Source organism: Vipera ursinii (genome assembly GCF_947247035.1).
Source record: "Vipera ursinii genome assembly, chromosome: 2".
In the NCBI taxonomy this organism is placed as follows: Eukaryota; Metazoa; Chordata; class Lepidosauria; order Squamata; family Viperidae; genus Vipera; species Vipera ursinii.
This window is the reverse complement of record NC_139513.1, coordinates 106,495,718-106,511,790: the sequence shown is the minus strand read 5'-3', so window position 1 is coordinate 106,511,790 and position 16,073 is coordinate 106,495,718. Positions and strand designations below refer to the sequence as shown.

Below are 16,073 nucleotides of genomic sequence, written 5' to 3'. Positions count from 1 at the left end.
TGTAAACTGGTAGGCATGGGCTGCGTGGACTAGAGCTGCTTCATCTGGGCTTTCTGCCTCATAACAAAATTCTCCCTGCAAAGGCCCATGGTCTCTGCCTGCAAAGCTCCTCTCATTTGAAGAAGGATCTGAAACCCCACAGAGGTCATTCTCACTGAAGGACGCCCTTCTAAGACTCTCATCATCTGTTAAGCTGGAACAGCTTTGAGTAGGACATTCATCTTTCATTTTTGATTCAGCAGAGGCCGTGCTGCTCTCAGTGTTAATACTCTCTCCTAAATCTGAACTTGATTGAACTGATGTCTGGCTGAGGCTTGCCAATTTCAGCCACTGGAACAGCTGGTGAATTTTCTCCAGGGAGAGTCCTGACTGCTTCATCAGTGATGGAGTCGTAACCTTCAGAGAAAAGAGGGAATTGGAATTAATTAAAGCAAACATTCTGCAGTATAGCTAATATGAAATTGGACCACTTCACATTAACAGAGGAAAGATGAAAAAGGTGCTGAGTAATGCCTTTACTCAAACCAAGGGGCTCCTTAATTGGACATCTCGATTAGGGGAAATTTTGTTGGCTTCCTTATGTAGGTAGAAATCAAAGCTCTACATGAACAGTTTAGGAATTGAGATACTTATAAACTCATTACAGAATCTTTCCTAGGATATACAGCACCCTTTTTAATGATTGAGACAGAATGGATATGTTCTGTACCAGCCTGATACCGGCCCTGCAGAAAAGGCAGGGATAACCCCTTTTACAAGAAGGCAAGAAGCTGGAATTATGCCTGCCAAATTTATTGCTACAAAAACAAATAGAACAAGACACAAACCAAGAAACAGGAGCTTTTCAAGCGGTTGCCTTCAGCAAACCAGCCCTCCCACGCATTCCCCCTTAAATACAGTTCAGGGCGTGGCTTCTCTCTGCCTCCTTCCGAGGAGCCCCATTGCCTTCCTCTGTTTACTCCTGATTGACTGCCTCCTGCATCGGGCGTCCTTGAACAGGGCCAGCTGTGGGTTATCTTCATCCACGCTGTCAGGCTCACACAGCTGGGTCTGCGTCGTGACCAGATGAGAGGGGCCTGGCTGAGGACTCTCATCAAGCTCTTTAACACCCCCCTCCTCCTCCTCCTCTGAGTCATCCGACCCAACTGCCGAACCCACAGGCTGACCCTGAATCACAACAGGATATGACTGAAATTTCTGGGTACTCCTTCAGTGTTTTAAGCTCTGTAAATGGTTTAAGGGGAAAAGTGGGTGCCTTAAGCCTCAGAAAAATCCCCAACGCTCAAATGATTATGCCTTTTTTCTGGTCTATGGTGGTGAAGTGACTAAACTATTTTCTTACTCATCTGCCTGGTTTACAATCTAATTTTACCTCTCAACTCACTTCCCCTGATATGCATGCACACACCAAGGGGCTTAAAAAGTCTTGGTCTTGCTTGCTATGATGTGGTAACAACATTTACTGATTGTGCCCTTTGTGGATCTTAGTTTAGGCAAGAAATCACACTGGTTCCAGTGTGAAAAATGGCCAACTCAGGTTGTACGTGAAGATGATAGTTTTTCTTATTGTATAGAAAGACAGATTATTTTTTTTAATGAAGCTCATATTCACTGCAAATGGAAGAATTAATTAAAGATAGAGATGTATGAGTCAACCCATTTTACTGCATGGCAGCTTCGCATTGCCATTTGTGTATTCCACCCAGTTTCTATATAAGTTTATGGAGAAGATTATTTAAAAAACTGCAAGAAAAGTGTCTATATAAAATATGATTAAGTGAACCAAACAACATTCCCAGGCTTATCCTACCCATGGGTAGCATCTTGCTAATACTTTAGAGTACTGTGGAGTATTCATGCTGTTCTAAAATTCCTTTTATTGGGTTACACTGAGCTGAATATTTGGGGTGCCAGGGACCAATTCTGTGGAGGGCGTTTTTTCTGCAGACTGGAGGGGGGGAACATGGTTTTGTGTGCTCTCTGGATCCCACATATGTGCAGATGGGGCTTCACTCGCCTGTGGAGTCTGGTTCCTGGCAGGTCATGGATGAGTGCTGGTCTGCATCTGGGGGTTGGGGACCCCCAGTTTAGAACGTAGGGGATGGTGGAGACAGAAAGCTGAGCATTATATTTCTTTGCTCAACCACAAGGACTTTTCTGAGTGCATAAAATAGTTCTGAAAAAGAACTGAGTTTCAGGATGGGATGTATATAAAAATTGCAATAAGAAGGTGAAGGAACTTGTACAAAAATTTAAAGAGGAATTGGAAGCGTTTCAAATGGAGCTGTCAAATGAGACTGCACAAAACCTTCAGCAGGTCCAACAGGAAACTGAAAGGGGTGATACTGAACTACACATATTACCCTTCTAAATTTTTGGCTTGATTATGGATTACAAATGCTTAATGTAGAATATAAATGGAGCAAATACTTCTCAAAAGAGAAAAAATCATTTGAAAAACAAGGTAAAAATTTCCTACAAGTGACACATATTGGGAAAAAAGACACAAATTATAAAACTTGGGTGAAGAATTTATTTCAGCAAAAACTAAAAAAGAAATGGAGTTGTTTTGTATATAATTTTTTATTTTTTTATATTTTATATTTCTTAGCCATCCATCTCCATTAGCAATGGGCTCTAAATCACTTGGATAAATCCTCCACTGAAACCAGAACTTGTATTGACTGATGACCATAGTAAATTTGTTGGGGTGAAAGTTATTTCAAAGGGACTAAGACTTTGACATGGGGAATTTGTGCCCCAAATAAGGATAAAGTAGTGTTCTATAAAGGACTTATGAAAAGTGTAATAAAAATCTATCTTTTTTAAAAAAAACTTTTAATAAAATTATAAAAACTTGCAATATGACTCAAATTTTGACTGTAGCAATTAATAAATTAATATTCCTGTTATAACCAAGAAATACGATATATCCTAAGGTTATTATTATTATTCAGTTTAAATATATTGGTTTTCCTTTAAGAACAGAGCAACACTTTTTTACAGAAGAAAAGATCCTCATTAACATTGGCTATTTTTTCTTAGAGTAAGTTTTCCTAGAGACTTTTAATTGGCATGTTTTAGCTGATAAGCACAGGTAGCTTAAATGTATTATTTAAAATAAATCTATTTCTTTGACTTTATTCTTCATAATTTAGTAGAGAAAAAATACTTAGGCTTTTGTGGGGGCTTTTTTTGAAGAACCTTTTAGAGAATCTGTGAGTTCATGTTTAAACATGGGAATATAAACCATAAAAAGTAATAAAAGAAATTGATGCTTTTTTAAAATGTGAATTTAATTAGTTTCACCTTTTTCTTCCTAAAGTGGATGTTTTTCTTCCTAAAGTGGAGGTACTTTGGATTTGGTCCAGGTTATTTGATATTCTCATTTTTTCAAAGATGTAGAGAAAAAGTAAATAGGATTAGTTCATTCATTTCAAAATGCGTTTCTTTTGTTGTAGATTCCAACAATATATTGCGCTGAATGTCAGTCCTCTATTTTCTCAATCGTAGATTTTTTTATATGAATAAAATTGTACAAGATATTTATATGTTATTATTTTGTGCTGCCCTTGGTAAAGGAGTTGCTTGAAACTTGTTTCTGTACAATGAATTATTGTTTTACTTGCACTTTCTCTCCCATTTCAGTGGGATATAGATTAAATTCATTCACACAAAGGTAGGGAATCCTGGATATTAACTAGGATTATTGAAGGCCAAAAGTACAGAAATACTCTTCCTTGACATAAAGCCAGATTTCTTTCTTCCCTGTTTGAGAGTGGTTGCCATACACATTCAACTATTATATTCAGTAAATTAATAGAACATTCTTCCTCACTTAGCAAGGCAGTCAAAGTGAAAGATTACCCTTTGCCTTGGTTCAGTTGCTGTGGAGACCACCACCGTGTTGCAGAGGATCAGAGCAAGGAAGAAGTCTGTGATGGAGGAGGTGGTTCCTCCAGCTGTAAAGGATTTAAAAGATTCTGGCGGGCATGAGAGGTTCTTCATTTTCATCAGCAGTCTGTTGTCAGGGGTCACATCTTTCTCCTGAAATGCATTATTATTCAGTTAAAAAAACATATTTGCAGGATTACGATTGTGTGAAAAATAGCATCTTATGCTGGGTGTTGTAAAGCTTTCCAGAACACTGTGTTTGTACAGCATGATAACAATCTAAACACAAAGGCAACAGGGCAACTTACTTCAGTTGCTGAATATAGCCACGCATATATAACTATTCTCCAATATTACAGTTCATGTGTCAGTTTCAACAGGGGTCAATAGCACGTAGGTTTCCATTCTTCTGAGGTCATTAAAATGAGGACCCTGTGAACTGCTTGGAGAGGCCTGCAAAGTCTTATTGCTATTGCTATCACATGTGGCCCTCTAATTTTCTTCAGATTGTGCTCCTAAATTCAGTGGTGAACTGCCTGAACTGTGATTCTTTAATTTTTCTTTGCTTTTTGGGGGCACGTGAAAGGAAATAAATGCACAAAGCCTCAGACAGAAGGGTCTATGACAATTCGCTGCAGCCAACTGGCCACAGCTAACTCGCCACGGCCAACTCACCACAGGACAACTCACTGTGGAACAAGAGTTACACAATTATCGAAGAAATGGTGGAATAGAATCATTACAGAAAGGATGCAAAAGAATGAAATGTGAATGGCAACAATTAAAATATTTTTTATTTATTTTAAATAGTTAAATAGAATTGTTAAATTGTCCTGCAGAGAATTGTCCTGTGGCAAAGTGGCCGTGGCCAGTTGTCCCACAGCAAGCTGGCTGTGGTGAGTTGGCTGCAGCGAATTGGCCATGGCAAGTTGTCCAATTCCCCAGACAGAATTAGCTTATTATCAATAATTGCCAAGGTTCCTAAAATATGAAAAATGTACCCTCAATGTTCTGCCCCGGCCTCCTTTGGGAAAGACATCAGGTCCTGCCATGCTTGTCTCTGCCCAAAAAGCCCCCAAAACGTTTTCAAAGTATTATCCATTGTTAAAAAAAAATTACTTGCACCTGCATTATAGTTCAACATCTAGAAGAGAATATTTATAGCTCAGGGTTGAACTGTGAGGTCCTTGGTGCTCTCTGAGCTAGGTCATTTTCTTGCAGAGGTTTCATTACCAAAACTGATGATGTTACCTAGTTTGGTAATAACACATCTAAGAAAACAAACAAAGCTCAGAGAACACCAAGGAGTTTACAGTTCAGCTTCTTCGTATCTTACTTTTGGAGGGATTGGATATCATTTGCTGGATGCCAGAGACATTTTACTAAATACCGCTGGCTCCAAGCTGAGAAGGAATAGGGCTCGGTGAAGACAGATCTTTGGGCTTCCTTCATGTTTAAAGGCAGGGAGTCATAACTAACAATAGTCAGCAGTGACTGTTTTTGTTGCTTGCTCCCACTGCTTCATATTTATATCTAATTCTCTTCCAATAACCGAAAAAGCACATTTGCATTAGCAGAACAATAATCTTCCATAGGCCAATTGATTTGTTCTTCTCATTTGCATTTGCCTCTCTGCATCATTTGCCTGATTTTTGCCTAATACTTTAAGAATGCGCTCACATATAATTTTGCCCATGTAATGTAGCTACCTGCCTGATTTCTTGTCAATGGTCTTAAGAGACAGATATTTGAAGGAGTCATAGTACTAACCTTTAACTCCTGTGCCTTTGCGGCATGCTAATTTATTTCTTATTCTTTTTACCTCATTATTCCTGACTCTTAGAAAAATATATATCAAGAAACTGTATATTTGGGGCATATGCCAGGATATGCTTTTATACATAAGGAGGGATATTTAAATGGAACCCAATTTATCTGATCCTGATACAGATTTTCAAAACAGAAATTGGTGATTGCTGTTATACCTCTAGGAATTTTAGGCTAGGTTTGTCTTGTTTGTAAAGCCAAAACTTACTTTGTATTAATGCTCACTAGGACTCAGTGTAGGAATGTGCTTTGGTCTGAAGTCTCAACTATATTCTCTTATTAACAGAGGGGAGAAAAATGCAACAGAAAAAAAAATGCATTTTTTATTTCAACCACTTTTTATACCGTGTTTCCCCAAAAATAAGACAGCGTCTTATTATTATTTTTTGCCTCCAAAAGAAGCATTAGGTTTTATTTTGGGGGGGATGTCTTCCCCCCCCCAATTGTCTTGCCTCGCAGCAGCAGCATTAACAGCAGGAGTCTGTGTGGCTACCGGCGGCCCACTTCTTCTGTGGCTGCTTGCTGCCACTCACATCCGTCACCCCCAGTCTCCCTTTCACTAGCAGAGGCCTTCAGGAAAGGCCTCTGCAGCCCAGAATGGAGCTCTGGGTTGATGCGTGTTGCCCCCTGGCCTCCATTTTGCCAGCAGAGCCTTTGCCTGGAGCTCCATTCTGGGCTACACAGGCCTTTCCTGAAGGCCTCTGCCAGCAAAATGGGCCCAGGGGTGATGTGTGCAAGCAGTGGCGAGTGGCTCCAGAAGTGGCAGCCATTCAGGCTCCTGCTGGACAGGCTGTTGGTGCCGCTGTCATGAGGCAAGGTAGCTGTTGGGGCATGGGAGGCCTGGCTGCAGTGGTCCTGAGGTAAGCGGGTGCAGGGCGCATGGGGCAGCTCCACCCTTCCATCCCAGCTTGATTTTTACATGTGTGCCTCACCCCATCTCATGCAACCAGATGGTGGGATGGAGTGGGCGGGATCTTAAGTAGGTTTTATTTTAGGGGTAGGGTTTATATTAGGCACATGCATAAAAATCAAGCTAGGGGTTATTTTTGAGATAGGTCTTATTTTCAGGGAACCATGGTATGTAGTTTTTCCTATGTATATGCATTGTAACTATATGTTTTGTCTCTTTTTCTTTTTCTGTATGTTTTTAAAAAGCAATAAAATCAATTTTAAACCATCAGATGGGGAAAATATGACTCTCTCAAATAAGGCAAAACATATCCCGCACCTTGCATATTACTAATCTCAAAAGGATTGCTTCAGATATGTATACATAATCATAGGATCTCAGAGCAAATTTTGCCTGATGATTTTGGCCCCTATTGAACACCTTAATATTACTGTCATCCTCCCCCATTGTCGAAGCCTGAATCTGCTGAGAAAAATGAGCTGGAACTGGAGTCGATGGAGGTCAAGGGAGGGGTGTCTGTGGATTCAGAGGAATGTGGGGAAGAGCAGGCTGAAGCAGGCCAGGGCCCTTCAGGATTGGGACAAGATGAACAGGAGAGACAGAGTTCAGGCGATGACTAATGGCCACCCGCTCCTGATCCTAGAGCACGGAGAGTGAAGAGAAACAATGCAGGCAGGCTCAACTACTCGGGAGGAGACCATCACGCCCCTCTCCACAAGGCACACCTGGAGACTGAGATTTAAGGAGAGGGGCATTTGTCAGGAACAAATGCAGAATGCTTAGAGGTTTGTGTGCCGTTGCTGATCTTGGAAAAAACCCTCTGATCTCTTGTTCTGTGTTGTGATTTCTGCTTGGAAACCCTGAAACTGACCATTGGACTGGCTGACAAACTTGATTTGGTGTTCAAAGACCTCAGATTGAATTTTGGCTTCTCTTCTGAAACTGCTCAGGCAAGCTTGTATTTCCACAGACTCATTAGATTTTGGTTGTATGATTCTTTCCTTGTTATCTATGTGGCCTTGAGTGAATTACTCTTCTAATCTGTGTGTGAGTCAAAACCTGAAGGAGGATGGCTTGTTCCATACACACACTTTCCCTGCCTGAAGAGTTAAAAACTTGTGAAACTACTTGCAGCCAGAGGCTGCTGAAGGTGTGTGTGTCTAGCTTTGTTCTGCGGCTTGCCAGAAACATGGGAGCATTTGGGGAAAATTGGAGCAAATAAAGGGTGGTTTGAACTGCCAGTTGACTGTTTTCCCTTTGTGCCGTGCCCTGGGTCATCACAATTACCCTCCATTTCTTACAGTTACAGTTGAGACTGTTTTTCCTTCCCTAAACCAGCTGTAGGAACAAGGTTATATAATTTAAAGAAGTGAAAGGCCATACTTACAAGGGTGCTGCTAAATGCCACCTGAGATGGAGCTATTCCCCAGAGACCCTGATATTTCTTTCTTGCATGTCCCTGAAAATGGGGCCGAGCACTATGACATCTTTGCAAAGGCCTAGTATTGTTTCTCTGTGTTAGTGTGGTTGTTTCTCCAACTTTGGAAGGGAGGCTCAAATGTTTTTTCCAGTCTTCAGTCTCTGAATCAATTTCCTTATAAGAATCCAGCCGCTTAGCTATGAAAGATAGAAAGAACCAAGAAAGTGTAGTGGTTAAAATGTTGGACTTGAAAGACCCAGCATCAAGTCCCCACATATACCAGGGCTCACTAGGTGACTTTAAGCCAGTTATGCTCGTCAATCTACTCCAAATGAGTTTTAGTGAGATAAAGAAGGAGATCACTGTGTTTGTCCCTTCAAGCTCCTAAGAAAGGTGCCCCTTCTATTAGTTCTGGCAGGGCAGGCAGAAACAATGGGGGAAAGGCAGTCCTGCAAGTCACCGTGGGGTAGGAATTAAGCCTTAAGGGCAGTGGTGAGATTCAAATATGTGAACAACCAGTTCTCTGTGTGGATGCTGCTTCTGGAAGTCCATTCTGGGCCTGGGCAACAAAAAATTTAGCTACCGGTTCTGCCGAAGTAGTGCGAACTGGCTGAATTCCACCAATGCTTAAGGGGAATGGGGGGGGGGGGATCAGGCGCAAAAGATCAGGTTCACATGTGAAGGTCTAATTAAATTTATTTATTACTACTCATGCCTATGCACAGGAATAGGCTCAACTAATGATGAGCCTCTGCTAGGAATTCAGGTCCCTTACACACAATCTAGGAGTTAGATAGGGATGAATGGAATTCAAGGGGGGTTGGACTTAACTTGTTTGTGGCTATGTAGAGATTCTAGGCTGATCCTTCTTTTAATTCCACCCTCAGTTTCTGCCACTCCTTTCCCTACAATGGGGTGTTTGAAGGCACTCCCACACAACTAGGGACTTCCCTTTTCCCAAAGTTTGCTTCATCTCAGTATTGCTTTGTGCATGTCCTCACGGTTGTTCCTTGGGATGGGAGTGAAGTTGAGGTAGCCAATGGTTTCTCTTGCAGGGAATAGTAAGCAAAAAATTCTGAAATCCCCAGAGCTGAGATGAGGTTCCCTCACATTTACAAAATAAATGCTGGATGGATATCTTATCTTTGTTTAAAGCTGAAGCTGATCTGATCTTTGTTCAGATGCTTCTCCTCATATAAGTTCCTTGTTTTCACAGAGGTGCAAAGAGCCAGCATCTATCTCAAAATACCCTTTTGTACCCTTCTGTGTGTAAGGGACCTGAATCACAAAGTGTTTACACTGTGAGAAACTCTTCTATAGATAAATGCATGTATAATATACTGTAGTCCTGTCTCCTTTATTTGCACACAACATATCCTGTAGTCTAACTCCTTCTCAACTCTCAGGAAAGGACTAAGCTGTGGGACATTTGCTTTTCATATTTGAGGGAATTTCTTTCTCCTCCAGCAGTTTTCACATTCAGACTAATTTAGCACTTAAGAGCAAGCCAACTAACCTTACCATTTTCCTGATGTGAAAATTCCTTCCCATTAATTGTACATCTTCGAAACACCATCTTGTTCTCCGTCAGTGTCCCTGTTTTGTCAGAGAAGACATACTGAACTTGTCCCAGGTCTTCAGTGATATTGAGTGCTCGGCATTGTATGGGCAAATCTTTCTCTTCATTATACAAGTCAATATCATTATGAATTAAGAAGACTTGACCCAACTTGACTAGCTCAATCGATATGTAGAGGGAGATAGGAATTAAGATCTGAAAGAAGACATTTTCCAGCATGTTAGAAATTCTTTTGCTGGATACTTTTCTGTTTCTTTTTTGACATTAACAATGATTGCTACAAGATGTCTTCACAGAGATTTCCATAACATCCCCATGTCTTACTCTGACTTATAGCCCTTCAAATCTACCGAGTACCCAGCCCTTCCAGTGCTTCTTTCTCAGCCATCCTAGAGCTCAACCGAAGTCAGGAAAATAATGACATTTATTTTCCATGGCTGATAAATTTTACTGTAATATTTATAGCAGTTTTAGCACTTGATTTTTATTATCTGCTTGATATTGTTTTTAAATTTAACTTTCAGATTGAATGGTACATCGTAATTATATTGCTGTTTTAAACTTTTCTGTTAGATCCTGTAAGAACCTTTTTAAAGAATGACCTTCAAATATAAGAAATGAATCTATAATGACACATTATAGTAAGAATATGTAATAATAATAACACAGGCTACAATGGGATTCTTCTGGAAAGTTGTAATATATGATAGTATGGATTTATATTAGATTAGATCTACTACTTTACTCTAAAATTGGAGCACTTTCTAAATAAATTTCTGCTCAGAATTTTCCAATGAGACCATTCTCTCCCTGTTTCTTTGCAATCCCTGGCACTTTTCCTTTCTGTCTGTCTGTCTGTCTGTCTGTCTGTCTATCCACCCATCCATCCATCTATCTGGAATGACCAATTTCTTGCAGCTCCTACACCATGTCTAAAACTCACTCTGAAAAGTCTTGCATGCTCAGGAACCTGCTTGACTAGATGAAAATAGGAACTTGCAGTCTGCTAGGTGCATTTAGAATTCTGTGTAGTTCTTCCAAACCAAATTTCCTTCTTGAACTGTATTTGCATTACAGGTAAATCCTACTGCTACTCATACAAACCTGAATGTTTTTGTCCTGCAAACAAATTTGCAGCTTAGGTCAAGGAGTAAAATTCAGACAGGTAAAATGGCAATGATTTATGTTATAGTATGGCAGCCTCAGCCTGATCCCCACCTTCACATTTTGTGAGCTGCTTTAACTTTTAACCCTGAGCCAGAATCAGTTTTCTTTCCTAGTTTATGTAGTAACTTCCTTCTGTATGACAAAAAGCAGGAATGACATTGTCCATAAATTATGAAACAATTGAATATGTATTTATATGTACAATTTGATTTGATTAGATGCTGCCTGATTCTAAATGATTCTTAATTATAAAAGGCCGGGCTTCTTTCTTTTTGTTGTTGTATTTCTTCTCCTACATGCCAGGATTACAATATAGAAATTTCTAAAAATTAGTGCTGTAATTTCCCACCCATCTGCTAGTAAAAAAATTAAAGAAATAGGCTTTTAGTTGTGGCTACATATGTACAATAGGAAACTACAACAGATATCCTCAGAAATTTTAAGCCCAGCTCTCTCTTCTGCAGTCGTTGGCTACCAGAAAGAATACTTTAAAAAAGTGTGGTCCAACCAAGACTACAAAATATTCTTCATTCCACATCTAAAAACATATTTAAAGATTACCACCAAAATAATGTGATGCTGTTTGAAGCATTAGTATTAATACTGAGATATTTCTCTCAACCATTGATTGGTTCCTAGCTGAAAGAAGAATAACAGTTTATTTACAGCTCTTTCATATTTTAAAAGTGCATTTGAGGAGTAGCTATGTGATTATTATTAACCAAACAAGATAGAGCAATAATTTATTTTCCTGCATTGCCACGAGGATGGCTAAACTGAAGCTGTGATACTGAAAAGGATCCAAGTGTGTCTCTTGAGTTCAAGGCTGAGATACAATGTGAATTAGGGTTCACACCTAGCTCATCATTAAACTGCTTGACTGTTCTGTTTCTACATGGCACTGCCTATGTTTCCTTGAAAGAAAGCCCTTGGAATGTAATTGAGATGTAATCCTGGGTTAACACATAACCTTAAACCTCCTTTTCTCATTCATGCAATAATGATTTTCCCCACCTGTAAAAGGATGATCATTGTCAGGAATGTGTAGAAACCTGCAAGAGCTGGAGCAAGGTAATTGCCATTTACATCTGGGATGATAAATAAGGGATGTATGAGAAAACTTCCATTCCAAACACTTTGACCTGCATTCAAATACAAAATATTTGAGATAATGAACTCAGCAGAGCATATGCAGGGAGTTGGGAAGAGGGAGGCAAGCCCATTAAAATAAAATATAACAAGTTGTATTCAACTATGTTGCTACACTGATGGAGCAGCTTTTGGTAGCTGGTATGGATTTCTGTCCTCCCCTTTTTTCTGTCCCTCCTCGATCCTCCCCCTCCCCCCCTCCCCAAATTCAGAGCAGGACCTTCTGCGGTAATTATGGGATCTAATGAGATGGATAGGAGAAGAAATAAATATCCTTTTGCATGAGTAGAAATTCATTGGTGTAATGTGGTATATAACCAACATGGAATTAGTTCATTACTTTGTAATAATTCAATGTGGACAGATTCCCCCCTCCCCCCATAGTTTTGTTGCACCCATCATGGGCTATTTACTCTACAGCTGTAACCTGTAACAGCTAATTCCACTTCAAGCATTCGGATGTGGCACTAGTTTATAAGCCATTATCTAATAAACAGTTAGAAAACAAACTGTACTGCTCTTAAGTGTATAAGATTGGATTTTCTATGAAATGAAACGAGATTATTATCAATAGATATCAGCATCTGACTTTTTCCTTAGAACGAGTTTCCATTTAAATGAAATACAATCAGTGTGTATTAAAGAGCAACATTAAAATCTCTGGCAAAGAACATTGACAAGCAAAAAAAATAATCATATTCTACCCACCTCCTTATAATGAAATGTATGTCAAAAAGAAATACTTGCAGGGCAATCCTGGGAAATCTGAGGAAGTAGATCAGGACATGTTCCCCAGTTTTAAGGCTTACAAAGATTAAGACTAAACTTGTTTACAATTCACTTTTCCACCTTTTGATGTATTTTTTTTCTCCCTGAAAGAGGAAGACATACTGCATTCCCACTCCATAAAACTCCTCCAGTTGCAATCCCAGATTAAACCAAGACTATAACTTGAACCTGAAGCACCCATTTTGTTAAAAATGAAATGAAAAAAAAAGACTGAACTGATGCTTAGTTAGGATTTTTCATTTTTAGATAGTTCAGCTCTTTTTGTCTGGCTAATTCAACAGATTACAGCCATGTCATGCCAGTTTCCTCAAAGGCTCTCACTACACAAAACAAATTAAATTCCAGTGGAGCATTTTGCAACTCACTTGCAGACTGACATTTAGAAATTGGGACACAATTATAGGAACATTTGCTACTTCTGCCAAATATTTATTTGTGGAGTCTTGGTGGACTTGTTTTCATTAGAATTTGACATCCTTGCAACTCCTGGTCACATTAGGACACAATCTCTGCAATTGGTAAGAGAGCAATCTTTCTTTTGCTATTTATTGAAGTTGATTGGTACCATCTAGGGAATTTACAACAATGAATTATTAATTTTAGTAGCAAACTTTTTCTCTACATCCAAATTTCTATCCATATTGAATGGGCTTTAGTACTGTTGTTTTCAAAGTGTTTCTCATAAGCTTATTATGGGCTTCACAATGAAAAGACTAGAAATGGCAGACAAAAATTCTTCAAGGCCATTATGAATCATTCCTTGTAATTTGCAGCTGGACTCCTACTCTCAGTGCACAATAGAAAAGAAAAAAAAATAAAGGAGTCTGTGCAGATTTTACTTCCCTAGTCATTGCCAATTATAGGGAGTGGTGCTCATCTCTATTTCAAGGCCATTGAGCCAGCACTGTCTGAAAACATTTCTGTGGTCATGTGGCCAGCATGATGTCACGGAACATTGTTTCCTCCCCACCAAAGTGATACCTGTTTATCTACTTGCATTTGCATGCTTTCAAACTGCTAAGTGGGCAGGAGCTAAACAAAAATGGGTGCTCACCCCATCATGTGACGCTTGGGTCTCAAACCCAGGCTGTCAGCTTTCCAGTCAACAAGCCCAGCATCTGAACCACTGAGCCATTGTGCTGTCCTGAGCCATCACTTTCACAATAAAAAGAGTAATAGAAAAAACAGAAAGAATAATAGCAATATTCAAAAGGCCTAGCCAGTGAGCACAGCTACACACCAAGAGCATTCCACAGAATAAATTTTAAACACTACATTCCAATATGGACATAGAGATTTTCAGTTGGGCAAACCAATTAGAAAAGTTTGAAAAGGCTATATGATTCCCCCCCTGCTCAAAAAATTTATGCTTTTCAAAAGTATTAGAGCAAATTAATTATCCCATTATTCCAAAATATCATGTACAACAAGACAGCTAAGATCCCTTCATTATTGGCTGCAAAATGGGTTGGGTTTATATGTTATTGTGAAGACACTTTTTGTTTAGCATAATATATTGAATAAGCCAAATCTGACCATATATATCATATTAACATTTAAATGATGGTTTACAAAGCGTTAACTTTATTTATATTGTTATAAATTAAGCAACCATATTAAAACTGATCAACATATGCAAATCCAGGCTTAGATAATTTTAGATGAAATCGCTATGACTTTAATTCAAAGGGTTAGAAGAAAAATGCATCTTCCATCAATAACAAATACTCTTTTCAACAACAAATACTCCATGATTAACAAAATATCTTCCCTAAAAACATATCTATGAACTAAAGAAGGGGCTTTTAAACTTTTCGAGGTTAGAGAAACTGCTCTATGATAAAAAATTGGCTGCATTTGAATAAACTTTTTTTTCTCTTAACCTCTCGCAGGACCACATCAAGTTCTCATGTGATTCTAGTATTCTAAAGAACACAATTTGAACATCTGATCTAAGCATCTTTAAATTTTGTCTCTTTCCCTATAAAAGCTGTTCCTTTTTTCTTCTCTCTTTTTCTTATGACAAAACATTTTTTAAAAAAGTTTTTTAAAATGAGTTTTCCAATGCAGGGGTCCCGAACCCTTTAGTTGTGGCCCACTACTGGCTATGCCCTGTTTGAAACTGGGTTGTGCAAGCAATGGGCAATCAAGCACGTGGGAAACTCTGCTCACATGTGTAGCAGGCAAGCGCGGGCATGCAAAGCTCCACTGGCATAAGTGGTGGGCTCTTCTGCTCATGCACAAAGCTCCACTCACACAAGTGGAGGGTGCTTGAGTGGTGCACTTGTGCTCACGCGTGAAGCTCCATTTGTGCACATGGAGCTTTGCGAGCATGCACTCTTTGATCATGCAAGTGGAGGGTCACATACGAGCACAAGCACCCTCCACTTGCATGAGTGGAGCTTTGTGAGTGAGCACAAGCGCCCTCTGCTCTAGCGCCCTCACTCATGTGACTGGAATTTCATGTGCGAGCGCAAGTGTCCGCCACTCACGTGAGTGGAGCTTCACATGTGAGCACAAGCACCCTCTGTTCCAGTGCCCCCCACTCACGTGAGTGGAGTTTCAGCACAAGTGCAAGCGCCCGCTGCTCATGCACAAAGCTCCATTGGTATAATCTGAGGGTGCAGTTGCCTGCTGCTCACACCAATGGAGCTGTATGTGTGAGTGTGTGCATACTACTCATATCCCCCCCCGTGGCGGCTGAGTTGTCAGGGTGGAAAGGTTGGGGACCACTGTTCTAAAGGTCTATAGCATTTGGAAGCACAGTGGCAATGAGATGGGCTGCAAACAAATTATTTCATAATAATAAATAAGTTTCTTTAGTTAAAAATGTTTTTATGTGTGGGGTGGGGTATTCAGAAAATGTCTTTACATGAATCTAAATATGTAACTCTTAAATATACAGATGTACTTAATGCTCACATGCATTGTTCTTTTCTTCCTTTTTTTACATAGTGACCCCTACAGAATAAAAAGTACTTCAGGTTGTTCTGTTCTACAGTGTGGATTAAGTTTAAATTAAACAAACTTCATGGCTAGTTCAAGAAATGTTGCCTGAAGCAAAAGATAAGAGAGTGGGCTTCATCTTTTCCAGACATACAAGTTAGCTGGACTAACAATAAATCTTTATTCATTTTTAATGTTAACGATAGAATATACATGTAGTGGGCAGTAGAAATAACCTTGATGAACAAGGGGAAGAGCTGCAACCAAGCCAATGGTCAGATTTAAAAAAATATCTGAATCTGGGGCCAAAATATAATTTGAGTAAGCACTTTAGACATGACCCTCCGTAGAGTTCATGAAGATAAAGGGAGGAGAGAAAAAGTGCATTCAGA

At 39.5% G+C, this 16,073-nt stretch overlaps 1 protein-coding gene across 1 annotated transcript in view; it reads right to left on the bottom strand.

The window, feature by feature from the left end:
* Window positions 1-29: 29 nt before the first annotated feature.
* LOC310633404 (phospholipid-transporting ATPase VB-like) overlaps window positions 30-16,073 on the bottom strand; it is a gene marked incomplete at both ends in the record, with an annotated part of 42,296 nt that continues 26,252 nt past the window's right edge. The window contains 6 exons of the mRNA XM_083351110.1: window positions 30-53; window positions 136-396; window positions 3,868-4,047; window positions 8,019-8,248; window positions 9,573-9,825; window positions 11,812-11,939. Of these exons, the coding sequence (XP_083207236.1) occupies window positions 30-53; window positions 136-396; window positions 3,868-4,047; window positions 8,019-8,248; window positions 9,573-9,825; window positions 11,812-11,939 (1,076 nt within the window). The remainder of the gene's footprint in view (window positions 54-135; window positions 397-3,867; window positions 4,048-8,018; window positions 8,249-9,572; window positions 9,826-11,811; window positions 11,940-16,073) is intronic.